The sequence below is a fragment of the Pantherophis guttatus genome, chromosome 2 (assembly GCF_059756535.1).
Source record: "Pantherophis guttatus breed Tessera chromosome 2, ASM5975653v1, whole genome shotgun sequence".
Taxonomy (NCBI): domain Eukaryota; kingdom Metazoa; phylum Chordata; class Lepidosauria; order Squamata; family Colubridae; genus Pantherophis; species Pantherophis guttatus.
This window is the reverse complement of record NC_142064.1, coordinates 262,947,506-262,970,795: the sequence shown is the minus strand read 5'-3', so window position 1 is coordinate 262,970,795 and position 23,290 is coordinate 262,947,506. Positions and strand designations below refer to the sequence as shown.

The 23,290-nt window shown below is 42.7% G+C and overlaps 3 protein-coding genes across 4 annotated transcripts in view; all 3 read right to left on the bottom strand.

The window, feature by feature from the left end:
- Nucleotides 1-14,294, bottom strand: part of LOC117663204 (uncharacterized) — a 131,338-nt gene extending 117,044 nt beyond the window's left edge. Inside the window, exon 1 of the mRNA XM_087884071.1 lies at nt 14,271-14,294. The gene's annotated coding sequence lies outside the window, so the exon portion shown is untranslated. The remainder of the gene's footprint in view (nt 1-14,270) is intronic.
- The window catches only part of LOC148115746 (uncharacterized), a 92,615-nt gene extending 78,316 nt beyond the window's left edge, over nt 1-14,299 (bottom strand). The window contains exon 1 of one of the 2 annotated variants that reach the window (XM_087884050.1): nt 14,271-14,299. The gene's annotated coding sequence lies outside the window, so the exon portion shown is untranslated. The remainder of the gene's footprint in view (nt 1-14,270) is intronic. The other variant, XM_087884049.1, reaches the window with a different exon arrangement.
- On the bottom strand, nt 279-22,474 carry LOC117663187 (uncharacterized). The gene is given in 5 exon segments (XM_087885233.1): nt 279-2,610; nt 9,167-9,414; nt 9,416-10,354; nt 20,161-21,653; nt 22,333-22,474. Coding segments are annotated over 4 exon segments (3,261 nt in total). The 5' UTR covers nt 21,043-21,653; nt 22,333-22,474; the 3' UTR covers nt 279-1,418.
- Between the last annotated feature and the right edge of the window lie 816 nt (nt 22,475-23,290).

The window sequence follows — 23,290 nt, the reverse complement described above, 5'->3', positions numbered from 1 at the left end:
AATATTTGTATTTCATGTTTTTAATTCTGGCTGTGCACCGCCCTGAGCCCTCAGGGAGAAGGGCGGTATATAAATTGAAAAATAAAATAAATAAAATAAAATAAATCTGATAGGAGCTGGGAAGTGTCTCTTTCGTGTTGCAGACTCTCCCCTATGAAACACGACTTCCCCATAAAGTTTGACAAGCCTTTATCCTCCTGGTCCTCTGTAAAATAAGGACCCTAAGTCCTGGGATAAAAAGAGTTGCCTCTACACCAGAAACTTGATTTGGAACCAGGTTTTTGTTTATATTTATTAAATTTATATGCCGCTAATCCTGAGGTTGACTACTCCAATTTGACTTCTTGCAAGGAGAAAGATAACCAGTTTTGAGCAAGAATGGCACCTGACAATGAACATAATTAGTAAGGACAGGAGGCCTGGTTAAGTTCAAAACTGAACAAAAGCAAGAATCACCATTTCGGGATTCCGAGATCATCAAATTGCCATCAACTTTACTAGAAGTGATCTGTATTTGTATATGCAGAGGCTTTGCATTTTGCCACCTGCTACATATGGGATTCATTGGTTTCTGTAATAGGGTTTTATTGCTGTAAACCATATGGAGTCATATGAGTGGGGTTGCCAGATACATTTTGTTCCTGTAGAAAAATCCATATATATTTATATCCCCCTTTATTATATGTAGAAATAACTCAAGGTGGCAAATATAATTAATACAGATCATTCTATTCTGTTCTATTCTGTTATTCTATTCTATTCTATTCCTCATGTTTGATACCAAGACATGTTTCAGTAAAAAGAATCTTCTTTCTAGCGTATTCCCGCAGGTGCAGAGTCCACTTTTCACATTACTGAATACCATTTTGCACGGTCAGCTGTGTCTCCAAGGCACAGGCTAATGGCTTGCATATCTTTGTTGATGGTATCTTGCCATCTCTGTTTTGGATGCCTGTGAGGTCACCAACCATTGACTTCTACTTCGTAGGAAGTCTTGGCCATGATGGAAGGTGCTGCTCTCTGGACATGTCCATACCAGCAGAGTCAGCCTTCTCTCACCTTCTCTATAATTGGTGCCACAACAAAATGTTGTCGTTTGTGATGTGGTCAAGAAGGGAGATGCCCGATATCCAACGAAGCGTTCACATTTCCATGGCATGGAGATAGCTTTCGGTCCCTTGTTGTTGCTGCCCAACATTCAGTGCCATACAGTGCTACAGGGCGGATTTTAACTAAAAAGAATCATGCAAGAAATTAAATGGTAAATTGCTCAGCTGGGTAACAAATGAGACACAAGAAACAAAATTCAAGATTCCTCTACACACATCAAGTTTTGCCTCAAGTGGAATTTCTTGTGTGTGATAAGGGAGCAATGTTGTGCAAAACAATAATTGTCTGAAATCTGGGTAGTTGAAGGGTTACTCCCCTATGTGTAACCTCACATGATTTATAAGGCTAGACCTAGTACTGAAATCTTTCCCACAATCCGGACACTCATATGGTTTCTCTCCTGTATGAGTCCTCCAATGTATCACCAAATGGGAATTCTGACTAAAACTTTTCCCACATTCAAGACACTCATATGGTTTCTCTCCTGTGTGAGTCCTCCGATGTTCCACCAGGTTGCAATTCCGACTGAAACTTTTCCCACAATCCAAACACTCATATGGTTTCTCTCCTGTATGAGTCCTCTGGTGAATCACCAGGCTGGAATTCTGACTGAAACTTTTCCCACAATCCAAACACTCATATGGTCTCTCTCCTGTATGAGTCCTCTGGTGAATCACCAGGTTGGAATTCTGACTGAAACTTTTCCCACATTCTGGACACTCATATGGTTTCTTTCCTGTATGAGTCCTCTGATGTTTCACCAGGTTGGAATTATCCTGGAAACTTTTCCCACAATCAGAACACTCATATGGTTTTTCTACTGTGTGAGTCCTTCGATGTCTCACCAGATTGGAATTCTGACTGAAACTTTTCCCACAATCTGGACACTCATATGGTTTCTCTCCTGTGTGAGTCCTCTGATGTTCTACCAGGTGGTAATTCCGACTGAAACTTTTCCCACAATCCAAACACTCAAATGGTTTCTCTCCCATATGAGTCCTCTGGTGAATCACCAGGTTGGAATTGCCAGTGAAACTTTTCTCACAATCCGAACATTTGTATAGTTTCTCTCTTGTGTGAGTCCTCTGGTGTATCACTAGCTTGGAATTCTGACTAAAATGTCTCTCACTATCCGGACAGTTATATAGTTTCTCTCCTGTGTGAATCCTCTTGTGTACCACCAGGCTAGAATTGTGAGTGAAACCTTTCCCACAATCTGGACACTTATATGGTTTCTCTCCTGTGTGAGTCCTCTGATGATCCACCAGGGGGGAATTCTGAGAGAAACTTTTTCCACAAACTGGACATTCATATGGTTTTTCTCCTGTGTGAATCCTCTGATGTGCCACCAAGTGGGAATTCTGACTGAAACTTTTCCCACAATCTGGACACTCATATGGTTTCTCTCCCGTGTGAGTCCTCTGGTGTATCACCAGGTCAGAATTCCGTGTGAAACTTTTCCCACAATCCAGACATTCGAAGGGTTTCTCCCTAGTGTGAGTTTTCTTGTGTTTCACCAGATTGCATGCTAAATCTTTTGCCACATTGGGAGCACTGGTAGGGTTTGTCTCAAGTATGGGTCTTTCCATGAATCATGAGGAAGATTTTTTGAGTAAAGCTTTTGCCGTACTCCAAGTATTTGTATGGGTTTTCATTGGGTGGATCCTCTCATCCATAGTCAGCCGTGTTTTTCCACAATAGGCAGTCTGTGAGGTTTTTCCCACACTGATATTCTTGGACTCTTGAAGAGGCCAACAATATTTCTGATCTCTTGGAGGTTCTTTGCTTCATGCCATTCTTTCCTTCATCAAAGATTTTCATTAATACCTGTCCATTTTGGCTGTCCAAGGAACCTTTTCCTTCCCACTGACTTCCAGTTATTTGCACTGTTTTTTAATTTCAATATTATCCCCCTTGACCTCTTAGGTAATGTTTGCTTTAGTTCCACATACACGTATTTTTTCCAGCTCAAAATTTTGTTCTTGTTATTCTCTCCCTTGTCTCTCATCTTCTGAGGAAGAAGAAGAGTTTTTACACATTCTGGAGGAAATGGAAAAAAATGTTGATTGATGGCTTCTTTTGCATTTTAAGGCTGCTTCTCATTGTCTGTTGTCCAGAGTGCTCTTCTTGGCATCCTCCTTGTCTGTAAGATTAATATTAATGGATTAGTTTCATTCTTATTTAAAAATTTGCTGTAGGACATGTGAAAGCATCAAAAAACCCCAACCCCCATATAGTACCATGAAAGAAAAAACATCAATGTTCTAGTTTCAGCTCTAACATTAATTATGATTCATTTGGCATGTTGAAGACTACCAGATCCTAGTTCAAATATCAACTCAATCACAAAATTCTTTTTTTGGCTTGGGTAAAATCACACATATATGCATGCCTAAATAAAAAAAAAATCATTTATGTAGAAAATCTATCTGCATTTTAGTATGCAAAACGTCCTAGAAGTGCATTCAAATTTTTTTATCTAAATTTAGAAATGTGGGGGCGCTAACAGACGAAATGGTGCCCAAATCCTATGCAAGATTTAAATCATCCATTTTACCTATGCAACTCCTCACTTGCCAGGAAAACAACATGACAATAATATGTCAAGGAATCAAGAGACTGAGGGAGATGGGCAGATATGCAATATAAAAAAATTAAGATTTTTTAAATCTCCTATGTCTTATATTCAGAATAGAGCTAGAAGGGTCCTTGTGGGTCTTCTAGCCCAACGCTCTACTCAAGCAAAAAACTCTATACCCATGATGGCAAACCTATGGCACGCGTGCCATAGGTGGCACCTGTAGCCATATCTGTGGGTACGCCAGCTCAGCTCTGGCGCGCATGTGTGCGCCGGCTAGCTTGTTTTCAGGCCTTCTGGGCCCACCAGAAATAGGGAAACGGACTGTTTCCTGCCTCTGGAGGGCCTGTGGGGGTGGGGTGGGGAAGGCCCGTTTTTCTTTCTCACCTGGCTCCAGATCCTGTCTATGCATCTGGGGAGGGCAAAAACAGCCTTCCTCACCCCCTCGGAGGCCCTCTGGAGGCCTGAAATAGCCCATTTCCCACCTCCCGGTTGGACAGGAAGTGATGTTTTTTGCTGTCCCCAGCCTCCAGAGCCTCTCTAGGAGTCTCTGGAGGCTGGGGACAGCAAAAAATGTTACTTCCTGTCCAACCGGGAGTTGGGAAATGGGCAGTTTCAGGCCTCTGAGGGGTGGGGAAGGCTGTTTTCGCCCTCCCCAGATACATAGAGAGGATCTGGAGCCAAGTGAGAAAGAAAAGCATGCCAGGAGCGGGGGGGAGGAGGGGTTGCGTGCACATGCACAGGGTGGGACGCATAGAATTATGGGTGTGGGCACGCGCATGCACAAACCTCCCCCGCCCCTCCCCTCCTGGCACGCAATGGGAAAAAGTTTAACCATCACTGCCCTATACCTTTTCAAACAGGTGGCTGTCCAGTCTATTCTTAAAAACCTCCAGTGATGAAGCACCCACAAGATCTTAAGGCAAAGCTGTTTCACTGGTTAATTGTCCTCACTGTTAGGAAGTTCCTCAATTCCAGGTTGCTTCCCTCCTTGATTAATTTCCACCCATTGTTTCTTGTCCTGCCCTCTAATGCTTTGGAAAATGAGTTTACCCCCCACTCTTCTTTGTGGCAGACTCTCAAATACTGGAATACTGATTGGTTCCCACCCATTGCTTCTTGTCTTGCCTTCTGGTGGTTTGAAAATAAACTGTCACCCTTCTTTTTGTGGCACTTTCTCAAAAACTGGAATACTGCTATCAGGTGCTCCCTAGTCCTTCTTTTCTCTAGACTTAGCCATACCCAAATCCTGCAACCGTTCTTCATATGTTTTAGTCACCAGGCCTTTCAATTTTAGTCTCTCACATTTCCCAGCAGAAAATTACAAGCAGCACATTTAAGTTATACAGTGTAACTGTAATAACATTTGGGGAGAGAAAGGACACGCAGCAGCTGACAAGTTTCAGCTTTGTTCCTTCGCTGCTTTTACTCCTTGGAGGAAACCAAAGAACCCGATTTGCTCCTGGCTTCTCCTCCAACCTATGCTCAATTCACCTTCCAGATGCTGCTTCAACCCTGGGAAGAACAGGACTGGCACACCCCCATCCCATGCCTCCATCCTCCTATGGGTGAGCCAGAAAAGGAAGTTCCTCTGCCTGTATCATCTCCACATGCTTTCTAGCAATACTCCCTGGTTTTAACTCCTTTCACCTCCCCTGCGTCCTCTTCTGTTGGATGTCGCAACTCAGCAAAAGTGTTCAAGGTGCTGCAGTTGTGTTACAGCTCCACCTAGTGACGTGAGCCTGAAAATACGCTCATTCTGTCTCTATCTGGAGACAGATTTTTTTTTTTTTAAATTGAGTTTTCCAACGGAAGAGAGCAATGAAAGGTTGGCAGCTTGGCAGTACAACTCACCCTCTGATTGCAGCGCTGACTTTGACATCCGGAGAAAGGGCTATGCAGGAGGAAAGAAACCTGGGCCCTTCTCAGTCTGGGTTCAGGCTGGGGCACATCACCTGTTAGAAGAAAAATCCATGTGGTTCAGGTCCAAGCTGGGAATAAAATAAAATGGAGACTGATTGGAAAGAAAGTTTGATGATGAACACAACTTAACAGGAGTTCTGGGACAGCTGACAAAATGGAGTTGAGAGTAGGTGGGTTTCGATACCTTCTTTGGGCTTTGTATTTGAGCTTCCTATTCCTGTGCAAGAACATGTCTTTCAATATTCTAACAGCTGTCATCAGATTCCTATGGGGTCATGGCTGGCTCTATAGGCAAAAGGGGAACTGCAAATCCTCGGTGCTTGTCTGAGCTAATCCTCTCAACCAGGGGTGAAATGCTACCGGTTCAGACTGGTTCAGGTGAACCGGTAGTAAAAAATGCTACGGGTTCAGCTGAACTGGTATTTCCGACGATCAGCTGGGCGATGATCAGCTGTGACGCACGATTTATATTAGCTAGAATCGTCGGATTTCCTGCTCTCTAGCTAATCTAAATCGTGTGGTACAGCGGATTCCCCCTCCCTGTTCTACTTATCTTTGTGGACTTGGCTTCAAAATATTCCTTTTTTAGTGCTGTGCGGGCGTGCCTCAGGTGCGCATTTGCGCAAAGCGCACACTCGGTAGCAGACTCAAAGAACCAGTAGCAGGCTTCAGAGGATTTCAACGCTGCTCTCAACCTTTTTGGCTTGTCTAATTGCTAATTTGGAGTTTCCTGTCTGACCCAGTCTTTCTGAATGGATTACTAAATCTGCATTTCTAAAAGCTGGCCTCTTCAATTTCTACGTTAATTATGTCAAAGGAAAATTTATACAAAATGTTTTATAAGTGGCATTTACCACCTGCGAGATTAGCAAAGATGTATGAAAACTTATCAGCTAAATGTTAGAAATGTAATCAGATACCAGGTTCATATATGTGGTGGACATGCTCAAAGGCAAAAAAATATTGGACTAAAATACATACTTGGTTAGAAAAAATGATAAAGCAACATATAGATTTGAAACCAGAAATAGTTTTGTTGGATATATACCAGAACAGTATAATAAAGAGAAAACATACTTAATTTTAAATGTATTAATGGGAGCAAGAATTGTGTTTGCACAACAATGGAAAAATGAAGAGATTCCAATAGATGAAAGTGTTATAAAAAGTACTAGAATGTACTGAGATGGATAAATTAACACTTAAAATAAAAGAAAAAAAGAAACAGAATACTTTTTAACATGAGATTTGTTTTACCAAAACAAACACAGAACATAGAACAGAGGTTAGAATCTAAAAAGACTAAAAAGATAAATTTTCTTGAAAATTTTATAAGATGGACAAACTAATTGTATTACTATTTTGTGATTAATACTGATATGTCTATTATGATTACTATTATGATTAATGTTGCGTCTCTACTTATAACCGGCTCAAAAGCCTGATTGGGCTTATTATCAGGGGATGTCTTATTTTGGGGGAAATGGTAATATTTTGTCTAATATTCCCCAAATATTTCATTCCTTGGAGGGGTGGGGTTGGTTGTTGGTTGCTGACTTCCTACACACCAAAATGCCATTGGTTGTAATTCTCAGACTTCTGGAGGGCTTCAGATAGACGGGGTGAAATCCAAATTTTTTTACTACCAGTTCTGTGGGCATGGCTTGGTGGGCATGGCAGGGGAAGGATACTGCAAAATCCTCATTCCCACCCTACTCTGGGGTCAGCCAGAGGTGGTATTTACCAGTTCTCCAAACTACTCAAAATGTCCACTACTGGTTCTTCGAACTGCTCAAAATTTCCACTACCGGTTCTCCAGAACCTGTCAGAACCTGCTGGATTCCATTTCTGGTAAAATCACTGTGTACCTCATAGACCTCTGATTAGGTTTCAATGCCATCGACCAAGTCCAATTCCAAGCAGCTCCTCCAGAAACGAAAGTAGAAGCTAGGATCAATTTCCTCCCAGCACCCCCACTCACTTCCGAAAAAAAAAAAACAATTTAGGCTTTGGGAGGAGTTACCACCCCCAATTTGCTGCCTTGCTAAGCAGCCCGCCAAGGCAAATAGGCGGGAGATTCAAATCTCTGCTCACCCAGCCGGCTCGCAATTCTTCATCTGTCCCGGCGGTTCCAGTCTCCCTTACCATCCACCAAACGCTGCTTTCTAAGGCGCTGGAACTAAAACCGCTCAGAAAAAATGCCGCGAGGTTGAATTCCACAGAGCCTGCCTCGGTGCTGCTGAGCGGTAACTCTGAAGCCGCCTTTACATGGGAGCAATGGCGGAGGCGGTTATGCCAGCAGACTAGGCAACCAGCTCAACCGCCGGCAGCACTATCAAGCTAAAATAGCCCGATGGGCTTGCCCTCCCAAAGGGCAATAACCCGCACGCTGCAAGTAAATCCACCTCGTGGGCAGTCGACCTGGAGCGCCAGAGCCGATCTGCCCACTCTGCAGCACAAGGAAAACCAGCTGCAGCCGCAACTGGCTCCTGAAATAAATAAATCCTCTTCTGCTCCCTCCTAACAAAAACAAACTCTCAAGTTAAAAAATTTTTAAAACACAAAAAAATCCTAATTAACTACACTAACTGCAAGAGCAGTTTAACACACGTCCCTATTGCTAGACTGAGTGAAACAACTGAAGCTCAGCAGAACAAAGGAGGCGTGGTCACAACAGATTTAAAGAAATACTACACTTAGTCCCTAGCAAGCAGATGAGAGAAAACCCACGCTTGAATTGCCTAAGCATCACAATGGAAAATGGCACCTGACATGAACATAATTAGTAAGGCCAGGAGGCCTGGTTAAGTTCAAAATTGAACAAAAGCAAGAATCACCTTTTCAGGATTCCCAGATCATCAAAATGCCATCAACTTTATTAGAAGTGCTCTGTATTTGTAGGACTACATTTTCAATGTGGAGGCTTTGCATTTTGCCATTTGAAATATATGGGGTTGATTGATTTCTGTATTAAGGTTTTATTGCTGTAAACCATGTGGAGACATATGAGTTAGGCTGCCATATACTTTTTTTACTGAACAAAAATACATAGAGAGGGATATATATATTTATATCCTCCATTATTACATGTAGAAACAACTCAAGGCGGCCAACATACCTAATACCGATTCTATTATTCTATTCTGTTCTGTTCTATTCCTCCTGTTTGATACTAAAACATATTTCACTAAAAAGAATCATGCAAGAAATTAAATGGTAAATTGCCCAGCTGGCTTTCAAACTAGAGACAAGAAATCAAATTCAAGATTTCTCTACACACATCAAATTTTGACTCAAGTGCAATTTCTTGTGAGTGATAAGGGAGAAATTTTGTGCAAAACTATTTTTGCCTGCAATCTGGATATTTGAATGGTTACTTCCCTATGTGTAACCTTACATGATTTATAAGGCTAGACTTAGTATGGGAATCTTTCCCACAATCCGGACATTCATATGGTTTCTCTCCTGTATGAGTCCTCTGGTGTATCACCCAAATGGAAATTCTGACTGAAACGTTTCCCACATTCAAGACACTCATATGGTTTCTCTCCTGTGTGAGTCCTCCGATGTTTCACCAGGTTGCAATTCCGACTGAAACTTTTCCCACAATCCAAACACTCATATGGTTTCTCTCCTGTATGAGTCCTCTGGTGAATCACCAGGTTGGAATTCCGACTGAAACTTTTCCCACAATCCAAACACTCATATGGTTTCTCTCCTGTATGTGTCCTCTGGTGTTTCGCCAAGTTGGAACTCTGGCTGAAACTTTCCCCACAATCTGGACATTGATATGATTTCTCTCCCATGTGAATTTTCTGGTGTATCAATCAACAAGTTGGAATTCTGACTGAAACTTTTCCCACAATCACAACACTTATATGGCTTCTCTCCTGTGTGAGTCCTCTGATGATCAAGCAGGTGGAAATTTTGACTGAAACTTCTCCCACAATCTGGACACCTACATGGTTTTTCTCCTGTATGAGTTCTCTCGTGTATCATTAAGTTGGAATTCTGACTGAAACTTTTCCCACGATCCAGATACTCATATAGTCTCTCTCCTCTGTGAGTCTTCTGGCGTATCATGAGATGGAAATTACAACTGAATCTTTTCCCACAATCCAAACACTCATATGGATTTTCTCCTGTATGTGTCTTCTGGTGTTTCATCAGGTTGCAATTATGTCTGAAACTTTTCCCACAATCACTACATTTATATGGTTTCTCGCCCGTGTAAGTCCTTTGATGTTCCACCAGGTGGGAATTCCAACTGAAACTTTTTCCACAATCCAAACACTCATATGGTTTCTCTCCTGTATGAGTCCTCTGATGAACCACCAGGTTGTAATTGAGACTAAAACTTTTCTCACAATCCAGATACTTGTATGGTTTGTCTCCTGTGTGAGTCCTCTGGTGTATCACTAGCTTGGAATTCTGTCTAAAACATCTCCCACAATCCAGACACTTATATAGTTTCTCTCCTGTGTGAATCCTCTTGTGTACCCCCAGGCTGGAATTCCGAGAGAAACCTTTCCCACAATCTGGACACTTATATGGTTTCTCTCCTGTGTGAGTTCTTTGATGATCAACCAGGTAGGAATTCTGGTTGAAACTTTTGTCATAATCTGGACATTCATATGGTTTCTCTCCTGTGTGAGTCCTGCAGTGTATCATCATGTGAGAAATCCAACTGAAACTTTTTCCACAGTCAGAACACTTATATGGTTTCTCTCCCACGAGTCCTCTGGTGTGTTACCAATTTAGAATTCCATGTGGAACTGTTCCCACAATCAGCACATTCAAAGTGTGTCTCCCCAGTGTGCGTCCTCTTGTGTCTCATCAGATGACTGTTCATGCTCAATCTTTTAATCGTATTGGAAGCACTGGTAGAGTTTCTCTCTTGTATAGGTCATTCAACGAATCATGAGAGAGGTGTTTTGAGTAAAGTTTTTGCTGCACTCCAAACATTTGTATCATTTTTCACTGGATGGATCCTCTCGTGCATAATCAGCTGTGATCTGCAATCTGTGTTTTTCCTACAAAAAGCCATGTGTGGGGTTTTTTCAACACTAATATTCTTGGATTCTTGAGGAGGCAAAAATATTTCTGATCTCTTACTTGGAGGTTCTTTGATTCAAGCCACTCTTTCTTTCCTCAAGTGCTTTCACTAATGCCTACCCATTTTGGCTATCCAAGGGACCTTTTCCTTCTTACTGACTTCCAGTTGTTTTCCACTTTTTCCAAGTGAAAACTCTGTCCTTGTAATTCTCTACTTTGTCTCTCATCTGCTGAGGAAGAGGAAGAGTTTTTACACTTTTTGGAGGTGGTGGAAAAGATTCTGATTGATGGTTTGTTTTACATTTTAATGCTGTTTCTCATTCTCTTTTGTCCAGAGTGCTCTTCCTGGCATTCTCTTTGTCTGTAAGATTCATATGAATGGGTTAATTTCATTATTGCTTCAAAAAATGTCTGCAGGACATGTGAAAGCAACAACACTCCCCCCATGTATTACGATGAAAAAACAAACTCCAAAATTCTAGTTTAACCTCTAACATTATGATTCATTTGGCATGACTAAACAGCCACCTGTCTGAAATGGTAGTGTCTCCTGCTTGAGGCAGGGAGTTGTACTAGATAGAAGATCTACACGGTCCATTCCAACTATATTCTGACTGATTGACATAGAGACAACTAGCAAGATGAAATTGAAATATCAACTCAAACATAAGATTCCCTTTTTGGCTTGGGTAAATCAGTCATATACGCACAAATATACAGCTAGAAGGATTTAAATTATTTAAAAGAAACAGGCCAAATATAAGAAGAGGTGGAGTTGCAATATATATAAGAAATAGCTACATCTCTATAGAAATAGAGCAGATATGTAAGTTTACTGAAAATAAAGACTAGGGGAAACATGATAGCAGTGTTCCAATATCTCAGGGGCTGCCACAAAGAAGAGGGAGTCAAACTATTCTCCAAAGCACCTGAGGGCAGGACAAGAAGCAATGGATGGAAACTAATCCTCTGTGGTGCAGCGGACTAAGTGCTGTTAAGTGCTAGCACTTAGCTGCCAGCTGCCTGCAATTAGTGCGAGTTCAAATCTCACCAGGCTCAAGGTTGACTCAGCCTTCCATCCTTTCGAGGTAGGTAATTTGAGGACCTGGATTGTGGGGGCAATAAGCCAGCTTTGTATAGAACAACACCGCTTTGGGGGGGGAGTTTGTTGCTTATCTTTTCCAGAAAAGGTTTTGAGGTCAGACCAATAGGTCTGTAGTTTCTTGGGTCCATTTTTTTCCCTTTTTTGAAGATGGGAACTACATCAGCTCTTTTCCAGTCCTCTGGTAGTTCCCCAGTGCTCCAGCATCTTTGAAAGATATAGTTCAGTGGTTCTGAGATCACATCTGCCACTTCCCTCAGAACCTTGGGGTGTAATCCATCTGGTCCTGGCAATCTGAACTTGTCAGGGGTGGTCAGGTGTTCACTTACCATTTTCTTGCCTATTTTAACTTTTGTTCCTAATCTGCTTTTTTGTTTGTTTGTCAAAACCTGGGAAGATTCTGGAAAAGATAAGCAACAAACAGCGAACACCTAGAGGGAAACAGTTATAACCAAAAACCAACATGGGTTTGTCAAAAACAGATCATGCCAGCAGGGTGGATTTGATTTAAATCGTGATTTAAATCACTAGTAAAAAAACTTGATTTAAATCAACTCGATTTAAATCATAATTTTTAAAGAGCATCTGTCATCTCTATTACTCTTTTGACCCACTGTTGACTCACCGATAGTCCCAGTGTTGCAGAATATACAGCCTTGTGCTACATAACTAAGCTCCATTTCATGCTAATAAACTAAATTATTTATGTATCTTAGAGAACTATCTAACAATAGATTTTTACCCCAAAAGTTTTTTATTAAAATAAATTCAATAAAAATCAAAAAAATCCGATTTTTTTGATTTTTTTAAAAAAATCATTGATTTTTATCCACCCTGCATGCCAGACATATCTTATTGCATTCTTATCAAAACTAGTGGACAGTCCTAGGCTGCATTAACAGAGGGGTAGTATCAAGGTCATGTGAAGTGTTAGTATCATTTTATAATGCCTTGGTAAAATGACACTTGGAGTACTGCATCCAGCTTTGGTCCCCACGATGTAGAAAACATGTGGAGACTCTAGAAAGAGTGCAGAGAAGAGCAAGAAAGAGGTTTAGAGACTGAAGGCTAAAACATATGAAGAACAGTTGCAGGAACTGTCTCTGTCTACCCTGTTTCCCCCAAAATAAGACATCCCCTGATAATAAGGCTTTAATCGGGCTTTTGAGTGCATGGCAATAAGGCCAAACGCTTATTTCAGGGTTAAAAAGAAAATAAGACAAGGTTTTATTTTCAGGGAAACACAGTAGTTTACTGAAAAGGACTAGGGGAAACATGATAGCAGTGTTCCAATATCTCAGGGGCTGCCACAAAGAGGGAGTCAAGCTATTCTCCAAAGCACCTGAGGGCAGAACAAGAAACTGAACGGAAACTAATCAAGGAGAGAAGCAACCTAGAACTAAGGAGAAATTTCCTGACAGTGAGAACAATTGATCAGTGGAACACCTTGCCTCCAGAAGTTGTGAATGCTCCAAATACTGGAAGTTTTAAAGAAGAAATTGCATAACCATTTGTCTGAAATGATATAGGTTTTCTGCCTGAGCAGGGGGTTGGACTAGAAGACCTCCAAGGTCCCTTCCAACTCTGTTCTTCTGTTACTCAAAACATAGGAACACAGAAATACACACCCATGAATTTATATATGTTGACAACCTATATGCGCTTCAGTGTGCAAAATGTCCCAGAATTCTATTCATTCCAACCAGGGTGGATAAAAATCAATGATTTTTTTTAAAAAAAAATTTAAAAAATGTATTTTTTGATTAAAATAGGATTTTTTTTATTTAAATCGGATTTTTTTGATTTTTATCAAATTTATTTTAATAAAAAACTTTTGGGGTAAAAATCTATCGTAAGATAGTTTTCTATTTAAGATACATAAATAATTTAGTTTATTCAGCATGAAATGGAGCTTAGTTATGTAGCATGAGGCTGTATATTCTGCAACACTGGGACTATCGGTGAGTCAACAGTGGGTCAAAGGAGTAGCAGAGATGACAGTTGCTCTTTAAAAATTATGATTTAAATCGAGTTGATTTAAATCAAGCCTTTTTACTAGTGATTTAAATTATGATCTGTGATTTAAATCAACTCGATTTAAATCAAATCCACCCTGGTTCCAACGTTTTGATCTTAGTTGAAAAAGGCGGGGAACAGATGAAATGTGGGGACCAAATCCTAGGCAAGATTTAAAAAATCCGTTTTTGCCCATGAAACTCCTCACTTGCCAGGACAGCAAACATGTCAATAACATCACAAGGAATGAGGTGTGAGGTGAAGGCTGAGGGAGATGGGCGGTTAGGAAATATGAAAAATACATATTATTTTTTAAATCTCCCAGCAGAAAATCACAGCCATCAAACTTTAAAACTTTAGGAAGGGAAAGAATATGCAGCACAGCCCGCATCTTTCATCCTTGTCCCTTCGCTGCTTCCCCGCCGTGGAGGCACCCAAAAGACCCGAGTTGCTCCCGGCTTCTCCTCCGACCTTCCCTCCACTCACCTCCCAGGAGCCGCTTCCACCCCTTGAAACAGCACAAGAGGAACCAGCGACGCCATTTTCCTCCCCGTGGGTCAGCCGGAAGAGGAAGTCCCCTCTGCCCCTCGCCTCCTCTCCTCCACATCCCCTCTAGCAATCCGATACTCTTATCTCCCCTCTGGAGATTCTCAGTCATCCAGGTCACGGTCGTCCCAAAGGTGCTTTTTCAGGAGGCAACTGGATTTTCTGCTTTTCCTTTAAAGACGTTTCGCTCCTCATCCCAGAAGCTTCTTCAGCTCTGACTGGATAGTGGGGAATGGAAGGGTTTATTTATACTCCTTGTAGACAAGCCAGTTCCGTTATAAATCCTTTGGGAAGAGTAACACTCTATCGTTTCGTCTCGTTCCAGCCCAGCCTCTCCCGCTTTCCTAGAGTAGCTCTGTTGCCCCTGTACCCTACCTGCTGCCTAGGCGCGAGTGTTGCTTCTTTGTAGAGCGCCATCTAGCGCCATAAGGCTGAAGAACGTGTTCGTTCTACTACTTCAACCCTAAGAGGTTTGCAAGAGGTTTTACTGGATTCCCTGCTTCCTGATGTGCCTTCAAGCGGTATGGATAGCTTTGTAAGCGATCGATATCAAGAGAACTTTACCTGGCAGAGGTGTTCAATGCATTGCTGCAGATTAAGATCTCTTGTAAGTGCAGCTGAAAGGTTGGCAGCCTGGAAATTAAACTAACTCTCTGCTTGCAGCCCTGATTTTGCCACCCAGAGAAAAGGCTGTGCAGGAAAAGACACCTGGGCCATTTTCACTCTGGGTTCAGGCTGGGGCACATCACCAATTACATTGGTTGCAATTCTTGCGGACTTTTGGAGGGCTTGGGATAGACGGGGTACTACCATTTTTGCTCTCATAGACCTCTCATCAGGTTCATCTAGTGAAGAGAAGGACTGGGGAGACATGATAGCAGTGTTCTAGTATTTGAGGGGCTGCCACAGAAAGGAAGGGGTCAAGCTATTTTTCAAAGTACCTGAGGGACAGACAAGGAATAATGGATGGAAACTGACTAAAGAAAGATTCAACCTAGAAATGAGGAGGAACTTTCTGACAGTGAGAACAATCAACCAATGGAACAGCTTTGCCTTTGGAAGTTGTGGGAGCTTCATCACTTGAGACTTTCAAGAAAAGTTTGGACTGCTATTTGTCAGAAATGGTGTAGGGTCTCCTGCTTGAGCGGGGGGTTGGACTAGATGACCTATAAGGTCCCTTCCAACTCTGTTAATCTGTTAATATCCTGGACTGGCTTTGGGAATAGGAAATGGGAGGCACTTTATCGTGGTGGTGCTACTTCTGCCTTCATGGCTGGTTCCAGTGGGTATTGATAAAAATTTTCCATATGCATTCTTGCAGGGCCTAAATCTCACTAGAAGGCAGAATTCCTCTGAGTAGCCTTCTCAATTTCCAGAGGAGATTCCAGCATTGAATATTCTCAGGCAGCTTGCGAAAAACATGGGGAGGTCACTAGTTTGTTGGAAGCTGATCTAAAGTGTCCTGCACTTAGGTCATTGGCTCTCAATTCCTTTCCAAGACCCAGAAAGGAGCAGGCCTTGAGACCTCCCACTTGCTCGCAACTCACCTGTTGGCCTACTTGCCTGGCACAATTACAACTGGAACTGCCAGGATTGCCCTCACTAAGCAATCTGGTCACATGTCCCTTTTTATGACCACATTGTATAGCAATGGAAATCCTGGCACCAATTCTTGTCACAATGCAAGAAATACCTCCCCCCCCCCCTTTTTTTTTTTTTTTACAAGCTCAGGAAGTTATTTTCCCCCTTCTGGACAGTTGGCATCCTGGCTGGCTTGATACCTTGAACAGCAGTTTGTAATGCATAATAAAATCATAAGGGGTTTTCCTGGCAGAGCAGTTCAAGGCATTGCTGCAGATTAAGATCTTCTGTAAGTGCAGCTGAAGAGGGCAATGAAAGGTTGGCAGCCTGGAACTTCAACTCACCCTCACTCACTTTGCAGCTCTGACTTTGCCACCTGGAGAAAGGACTGTGCAGGAGAAAGCCACCTGGGCCCTTCTTAGTCTGGGGTCAGGCCAGGACATATCACCAAAACAGCACTGGTTGCAATTCTCATGGACTTTTGGAGGGCTTGGGATAGATGGGGCACAATCATTATGTCTTTCCTAGTTCAGATTTCAACACCATCGACCATGCTATCCTTCTGGACCGGCTTTGGGTACAGGAAATGGGAGGCTATTATTATTATTATTATTATTATTATTATTATTATTATTATTATTATTTCTATGCCGCCACTCTCCGAGGACTCTGGGCGTCTTACACCAAAGACAGAATATACTAAATAGCATTTTGCCCCCAACAATCTGGGTCCTCATTTTACCCACCTCGGAAGGATGGAAGGCTGAGTCAACCTTGAGCCGGTGAGATTTGATCCGCTGATCTGCTGAACTAGAATTATGGTGATTCTGTTTCTACTTTCAGTTGGTGTGTGTAGAAGGGGACACCTGATGCATGCCAGTGAGACTTGGACTGTATACAGGAGGCATGCTAGGCAATTGAACCACTTCCACACGACCTGCCTCTGCAGACTTATGAGAATCTGGTGGCAGGACAAGGTGCCAGACACAGAAGTCCTCTCCAGAGCAGGCCTGCCATCAGTTCACACCTTGCTGATATGAAAGCCCAGACATACTGGGCAGGATGCAAGGATGCCAGGCCATCGCATCCCTAAACAGCTCCTCTATGGTGAGGTGTCTCAAGGTAAGTGATCACACGGGGGACAAAGGAAGTGATAGAAAGACAGGTTGAAAGCCTCCCTCAAGTCCCTGGATATCGACATCATCTCCTGGGAAACCCTGGTACAAGACTGATTGACATGGCGGACGTTGATCCACTGCCAGACATTTAAAGACAGAGGAACATCCAAAGCACAAGGGGACCGAGCACTCCGCAAAGCCAGAGCTGCAAATGCTGCAACAATGGTGCTCACACATATCTGCCCAACATGTGGCAGAACATCCCGTGCCCGTATAGGCCTTACCAGCCACCTGCAGACAAACCGTGGACAGCCCACAACCGTTAGATGTCAAGGTCCTCTTCGAACACAATGGACGAACATCATCATGTAGAAGAGGAACAGAGTCCTGGCCCCTGAAATTGGGGTGTCCCGGGTCTCAAGCCTTTGGCTGCTGCTTTTCAACATCTACATGAAACTGCTCGGGGAGGCCATCCATCCTGAGATACCCAATTATGTACAGGTCGTCCTTGATTTACAACATTTCAGTCAGTGACCATTTGAAGTTACAAGGGCATTGAAAATTGACATGGCCATTTTTCACATTGCAGCATGCCCATTGTCATGTGATCAAACTTCAGACAGTTAAGAGGCCTTGCACACAGGTCATTAATGCCTTGTTCACCTAGTTTTGGCTTACCGCACTGGACCAATGGGCCAACTAGAAACTTCAATTGGTCCAGAACGCAGCAGCGCACACAATAATGGGGGCCCCTAAGTTGCCCATGTAACATACTTGTCACGGGAGCTGCACTGGATTCGTTTTTTAAGGTGCAATTGAAGATGGTCATCACCTTTAAAGCTATTTCTTTATTATAACTATAGCAATAGCACTTAGACCTATATACCACCACACAGTGCTTTATAGCTCTCTCGATATATAGTGTCAGAATATTGTCCCCAACAATCTGGGTCCTCATTTTACCAGTCTCAGAAGGATGGAAGGCTGAGTCAACCTCGAGCCCTATCAGGATCGAACTCCAGGCAGTGGGAAGAGTCAGCCAGCAATATTGCATTCTAACCACTGAGCCACCAGGGCACATATGTCACTAGTTTCCCACCTTTTTTTCCCCATCTGCCTGTTCTACCAGGTCAGATAGGGTGGGCACATTCCTAGCCCCTTGCCTTAAATATTACCATCTGATAGGAGCTAGGAAGTGAGTCTTTTCCGTTGCAGCTCCTGCCCTATCAGACACTCTTCCCCCTGGCATTTGGAAGGCCTTTATCCCCCTAGTCTTCCGTAAAGGAAAGAAGATCTAGCTTTCCCCCTAAGCACTGGGATTAAGAAGAGATGCCTGTGCATCAGAAGCTTGATTGAGAGCCAGGTTTTTGTTTTTATGCATTTAGTTTTAATATGGTTTTTAAGTTAATTACTGATTGGGAGCTGGCCAGAGTTTGTTATAACATGGATGGCTACATAAATATTTTAAATAAATCAAAGGAAAAAGATTAATCTGGAAAATGGCGCTACTGAGGCTGCCCATCTGCAGGTTGCTTGAGGCTCTGAAGATCTATGCATTTCTTTAATTATCAAATTGATATGCTGCTAATCCTGCGGTGAACTTCTCCAATTTACCTCCTTGCAAGGAGAAAGATAACCAGATTTGGGCAAGAATGGCACCTGACATGAATATAATTAATAAGGCCAGGAGGCCTGGTTAACTTATAAATTGAATCACATTTTTGGAATCCGAATGACCATCCGAATGCCATCAACCTTGTTAGAAGTGCCTTCTCTTTGCAGGGCAAGTAAATGTTAAATATATAGGATTTGCATTTTGCCATTTGAAATATATTGGGATTATTGGTTTCTGTATTAGTTTTATTGCTGTAAACCATGTGGAGTCATTATGAGTGGGGCTGCCATACATATTTTCATGCTAAGTAAAAATACATGCATACATACATACATGCTTATATCCTTTATTATATGTAGAAATAACTCAAGGCGGCAAACATACATAATAGAGATGCAAGCTCCTTTACTCTGGCCCAGCATAGCAGTTCTCCTTGATTCCGTGATAAGGAACGACCGCACTGGGCCAGAGAAAGGAAGATCAGATAAGATTAGAGAAAAGAAAGAGAAACGAAGAACAAAGAAAGAAAAAGGAAGTTCAAATCAGATTAGAGGCCTCCCGGCTAAAACATATGAAGAATGGTTAGAAGAGCATTAGACATGGCCAGTCTAGTGAATAGAAGAAGAAGGGGTGACATAACAGTCTTCCAATATTTGAGGGATTGTCATAAAGAGAGGGGGACAGTCTATTTTCCAAAGCACCCGAAGGGCAGACAAGGAACAATGGATGGAAACTGATCAAGGAGAGATTCAACCTAGAAATAAGGAGACATTCTGAGACAGTGATAACAATCAACCAACGGAACAACTCACCTTCAGAAGTTGTGAGTGCTTCATCACTGGAGGCTTTCAAGGAGAGATGTGACTGCTACTTGTCAGAAATGGTATAGGACAGTGATGGCTAAACTTTTTCGGACCGAGTACCCAAAGCGCGTGTGCCTGCCTGAACCCCCAAAATGCAATGCATGTGCAGCCCCCGCCCATGCGTCCCAACACCCGCCCATGTGTGCGTAGCCCTGAATATGCCTCTCCTGAGCGTGCGTACACTGCCTCCTTGCCCGCCCCTCGCGTATGCATGGCAGAGACCCAAAGACCAGCTGGCTGGTGGGAGATGTGTGTGCATATACAGCGGAGCTGAACTGGAGCAATGGCCTGCGTGCCCACAGAGAGGGTTCTGCGTGCCTCCTCTGGCACACTTGTCATAGGTTCGCCATCATGGGTATAGGATAACATGCTTGAGCAGTGGGTTGGATTAGACGGCATACAAGGTCCCTTCCAACTCTGTTATTCTATTCTATTCCACTCTCATGTTTGATACTAAGACATGTTTTACTAAAAGAATCATGCAAAAAAATTAAATAGTTAATTGTTCAGCTGGGCATCCAATGAGAGAAAAGAAACAAAATTCAAGATTCCTCTACACACATTAAATTTTGCCTCAGATGGAATTTCTTGTGTGTAATAAGGGAAGAATGTTGTGCGAAACACAGTCTGTCGTCTGGTTATTTGAATGATTACTCCCCTATGTGTAACCTTACATGATTTATAAGGCTAGACCTAGTACTGAAATCTTTCCCACAATCCGGACATTCATACGGTTTCTCTCCTGTATGAGTCCTCCGGTGTATCACCAAATTGGAATTCCAACTGAAATTTTTCCCACATTCAAGACACTTATACGGTTTTTCTCCTGTGTGAGTCCTCTGGTGTCTCACCAGGTAGGAATTTTGACTGAAACTTTTCCCACAATCTGGACACCGATATGGTTTTTCTCCTGTGTGAGTTCTCTGGTGCATCAGCAGGTGGGAATTCCGAGCGAAACTTTTCCCACAATCTGGACAGTGATACCGTTTGTCTCCGGTATGAGTTCTCTGATGTACCACCAGGTGAGACTTCCGACCGAAACTTTTCCCACAATCTAAACATTTATACGGTTTCTCTCCCGTGTGAGTCCTCTGGTGTTCCACCAGGTGGAAATTCCATCTGAAACTTTTCCCACAATCCAGGCACTCATATGGTTTTTCTCCTGTGTGAGTCCTCTGGTGTTCCACCAGGTGGGAATTCTGACTGAAACTTTTCCCACAATATAGACACTCATATGGTTTCTCTCCTGTGTGAGTTCTCTGATGTTTCACCAGGTAGGAAATCTGACAGAAACTTTTCCCACAATCTGGACACTCATATGGTTTTTCTCCTGTGTGAGTCTTCCGATGTCTCACCAGATTGGAATTCTGACTGAAACTTTTCCCACAATCTGGACACTCATATGGTTTCTCTCCCGTGTGAGTCCTCTGGTGTATCAGCAGCTCAGAATTCCATGTGAAACATTTCCCACAATCAGAACATTCAAACTGTTTCTCGCCAGTGCAAGTCCTCTTTTGTCTTACATGTATGCGCATTGTAATCCTTTTGCCACTGGTAGAGATTCTCTCCAATAGGGTTCTTCCATCAATCATGAGGAAGCTTTTCGGAGTAAAGCTTTTGTTGCATTCCAAACATTCCTATGGCTTTTCATTTGGTGGATCCTCTTATGCATAGTCAGCTGTGATCTACAATATGTTTTCAGCCCACATTATGCGGTCTGTGTTGTTTTTCCAACATTCATATTATTAGATTTTTGTGGAAGCCAAAAATATTTCTGATCTCTTACTTGGAGGTTCTTTGATTCAAGCCATTCTTTCCTTCCTCAAAGAATTCAAATAATGCCTGCCCAATCTGGCTATCCAAGGGACCTTTTCCTTTCCACTGACTTCCAGGAATTTCCCACTTTTTCTTTACTTGGAAATTATCCTCCTTGCCTTCTCATTTAATGCTTTCATAAAGTCTATTTTTTCCAGCTCAAAAGGTTGTTCTTGTTATTCTCTCCCTTGTCTCTCATCTGCTGAGGAATGAAAAGAGGTTTTCACTTTCCAGAGGAAGGGAAAAATTTTTGTTTGATGGCTTGTTTTCCTTTTTAATGCTGCTTCTCAGTTTCTGTTTTCCACAGTAATCTCCTTACCATCCTCTTTGTCTGTAAGATTCATATGAATGAGTTAGTTTCATTATTGTCTAAAAAATGGCTGCAGAACATGTGAAACAGGAAAAGCACCCACATATATTAACATGGAAAAAAAAGACTAAAATCGTAGTTTAAGCTCTAACATTAATTATGATTCATTTGGCATATAGAAGGCTAGCAAGATCCAAGCTCAAATATCGAATCAATTACAATATTCTCTTTTTGGCTTGGATAGATCACACAAATATGCACGCCTCTCTGCACAGAGATAAAAACCTATGAATTTATGTATGTAGGCAATGTATATGTATCAAGTGTGCAAAATGTCCCAAAAGTGCATCCACTCAAACTTTTTATTTAAATTTACAAAGGTGGAGACAATAATAGATGAAATGATGCCCAAATGCTATGCAAGATTTAAAGCATCCGCATTGCCCATGAAACTGATGGGCGCTTAAAAACTATAAAAAAAAACATATAAATATTTCTTTAAATCTCCCACCTCCCAGCAGAAAATCACAGGCAGCAGATTTTAAATCCCCAGAGGAATAAAATTTGGGGAGGGGAAGAATATACAGCAGCAGCAGCCCCCATGTTTCAACCTCGTTGCTTCCTCTGCTTCATACCCCGTGGAGGAACCCAAAGAGCCCGACTTCCTCCGGGCTTCTCCTCCGACCTTCCCTCCACTCACCTCCCAGCAGCCGCTTCCACCCTCCAAGCAGCACAAGAGGCTCCGCCGACGCCATTATCCTTGGGTGAGCCGGAAGAGGAAGTTCCTCTGTCCTTCGCCTCCTCTCCTCCACATCCACTCTAGGAATACGGCCCCAGGGCGAATCAATGAACTCTCTAGGAATACAATACTCTATCGTTATCAACCCGTTCCAGCCCAGCCTCTGCTCCTTCCCTAGAATACCTCTGCCGCCGCTGTACCGTAGTTTATTCCTGGACGCGAGTAGGGCGCCCTCTGGCGACGGAAGGCCGAAGACCACGCTCGTTCTATCTACCCTAAGGCGCTTGAAGATATTCTCATGGATTCTGTTCTTCCTTGTGTGCCATCAAGTCGTATTCGACTCTCATCGAGCTCATCGGTAGCTTTTCTCCCTGAGGCTCCACCCCAAACCTTTTCTTTCAGGTCCCCCAAGTGGGTATTCATTGTCCCTGGAGTTGAGCCCGAAGCTTCGTTTGCAAGGAACGGCCACTAAACCAAAGGAAAGCGCCCTTTGGAGGGGGTGGGGTGGGGCTGCAAATAGGAGGAGGGGAAAGTCCTCCCCCCTTGGTTCCAGACAGTTTTTCCTCTGGAGGGAAGCAGGATAACTTCTCAAAAACCTGCCTCTGTAACTTAGTGAAGCTGTAAGAACGAAGCTTGACCCCTCGCCCCTGTGATTTTATTTTCATTTACTTCCATGTTCAGCTAACAAGCTCGGTATTTCTTATTGGTGCTGCACCCCTGCTTAGCAATGGAAATTCTGGCACCAATTCCTGTCGCAAATTGAGAACTACCCATATTTCTTTTCCAAGCTCAAGAGAGGGCTGGAAGCGTAATTCCCCACCCCATCCCCGCGCTTTACACCTTCAACAGCCGTTTGTAATGCATAATAAAATCATGAGAGGTTTTCCTGGCAGAGGAATTCAAGGCATTGCTGCAGATT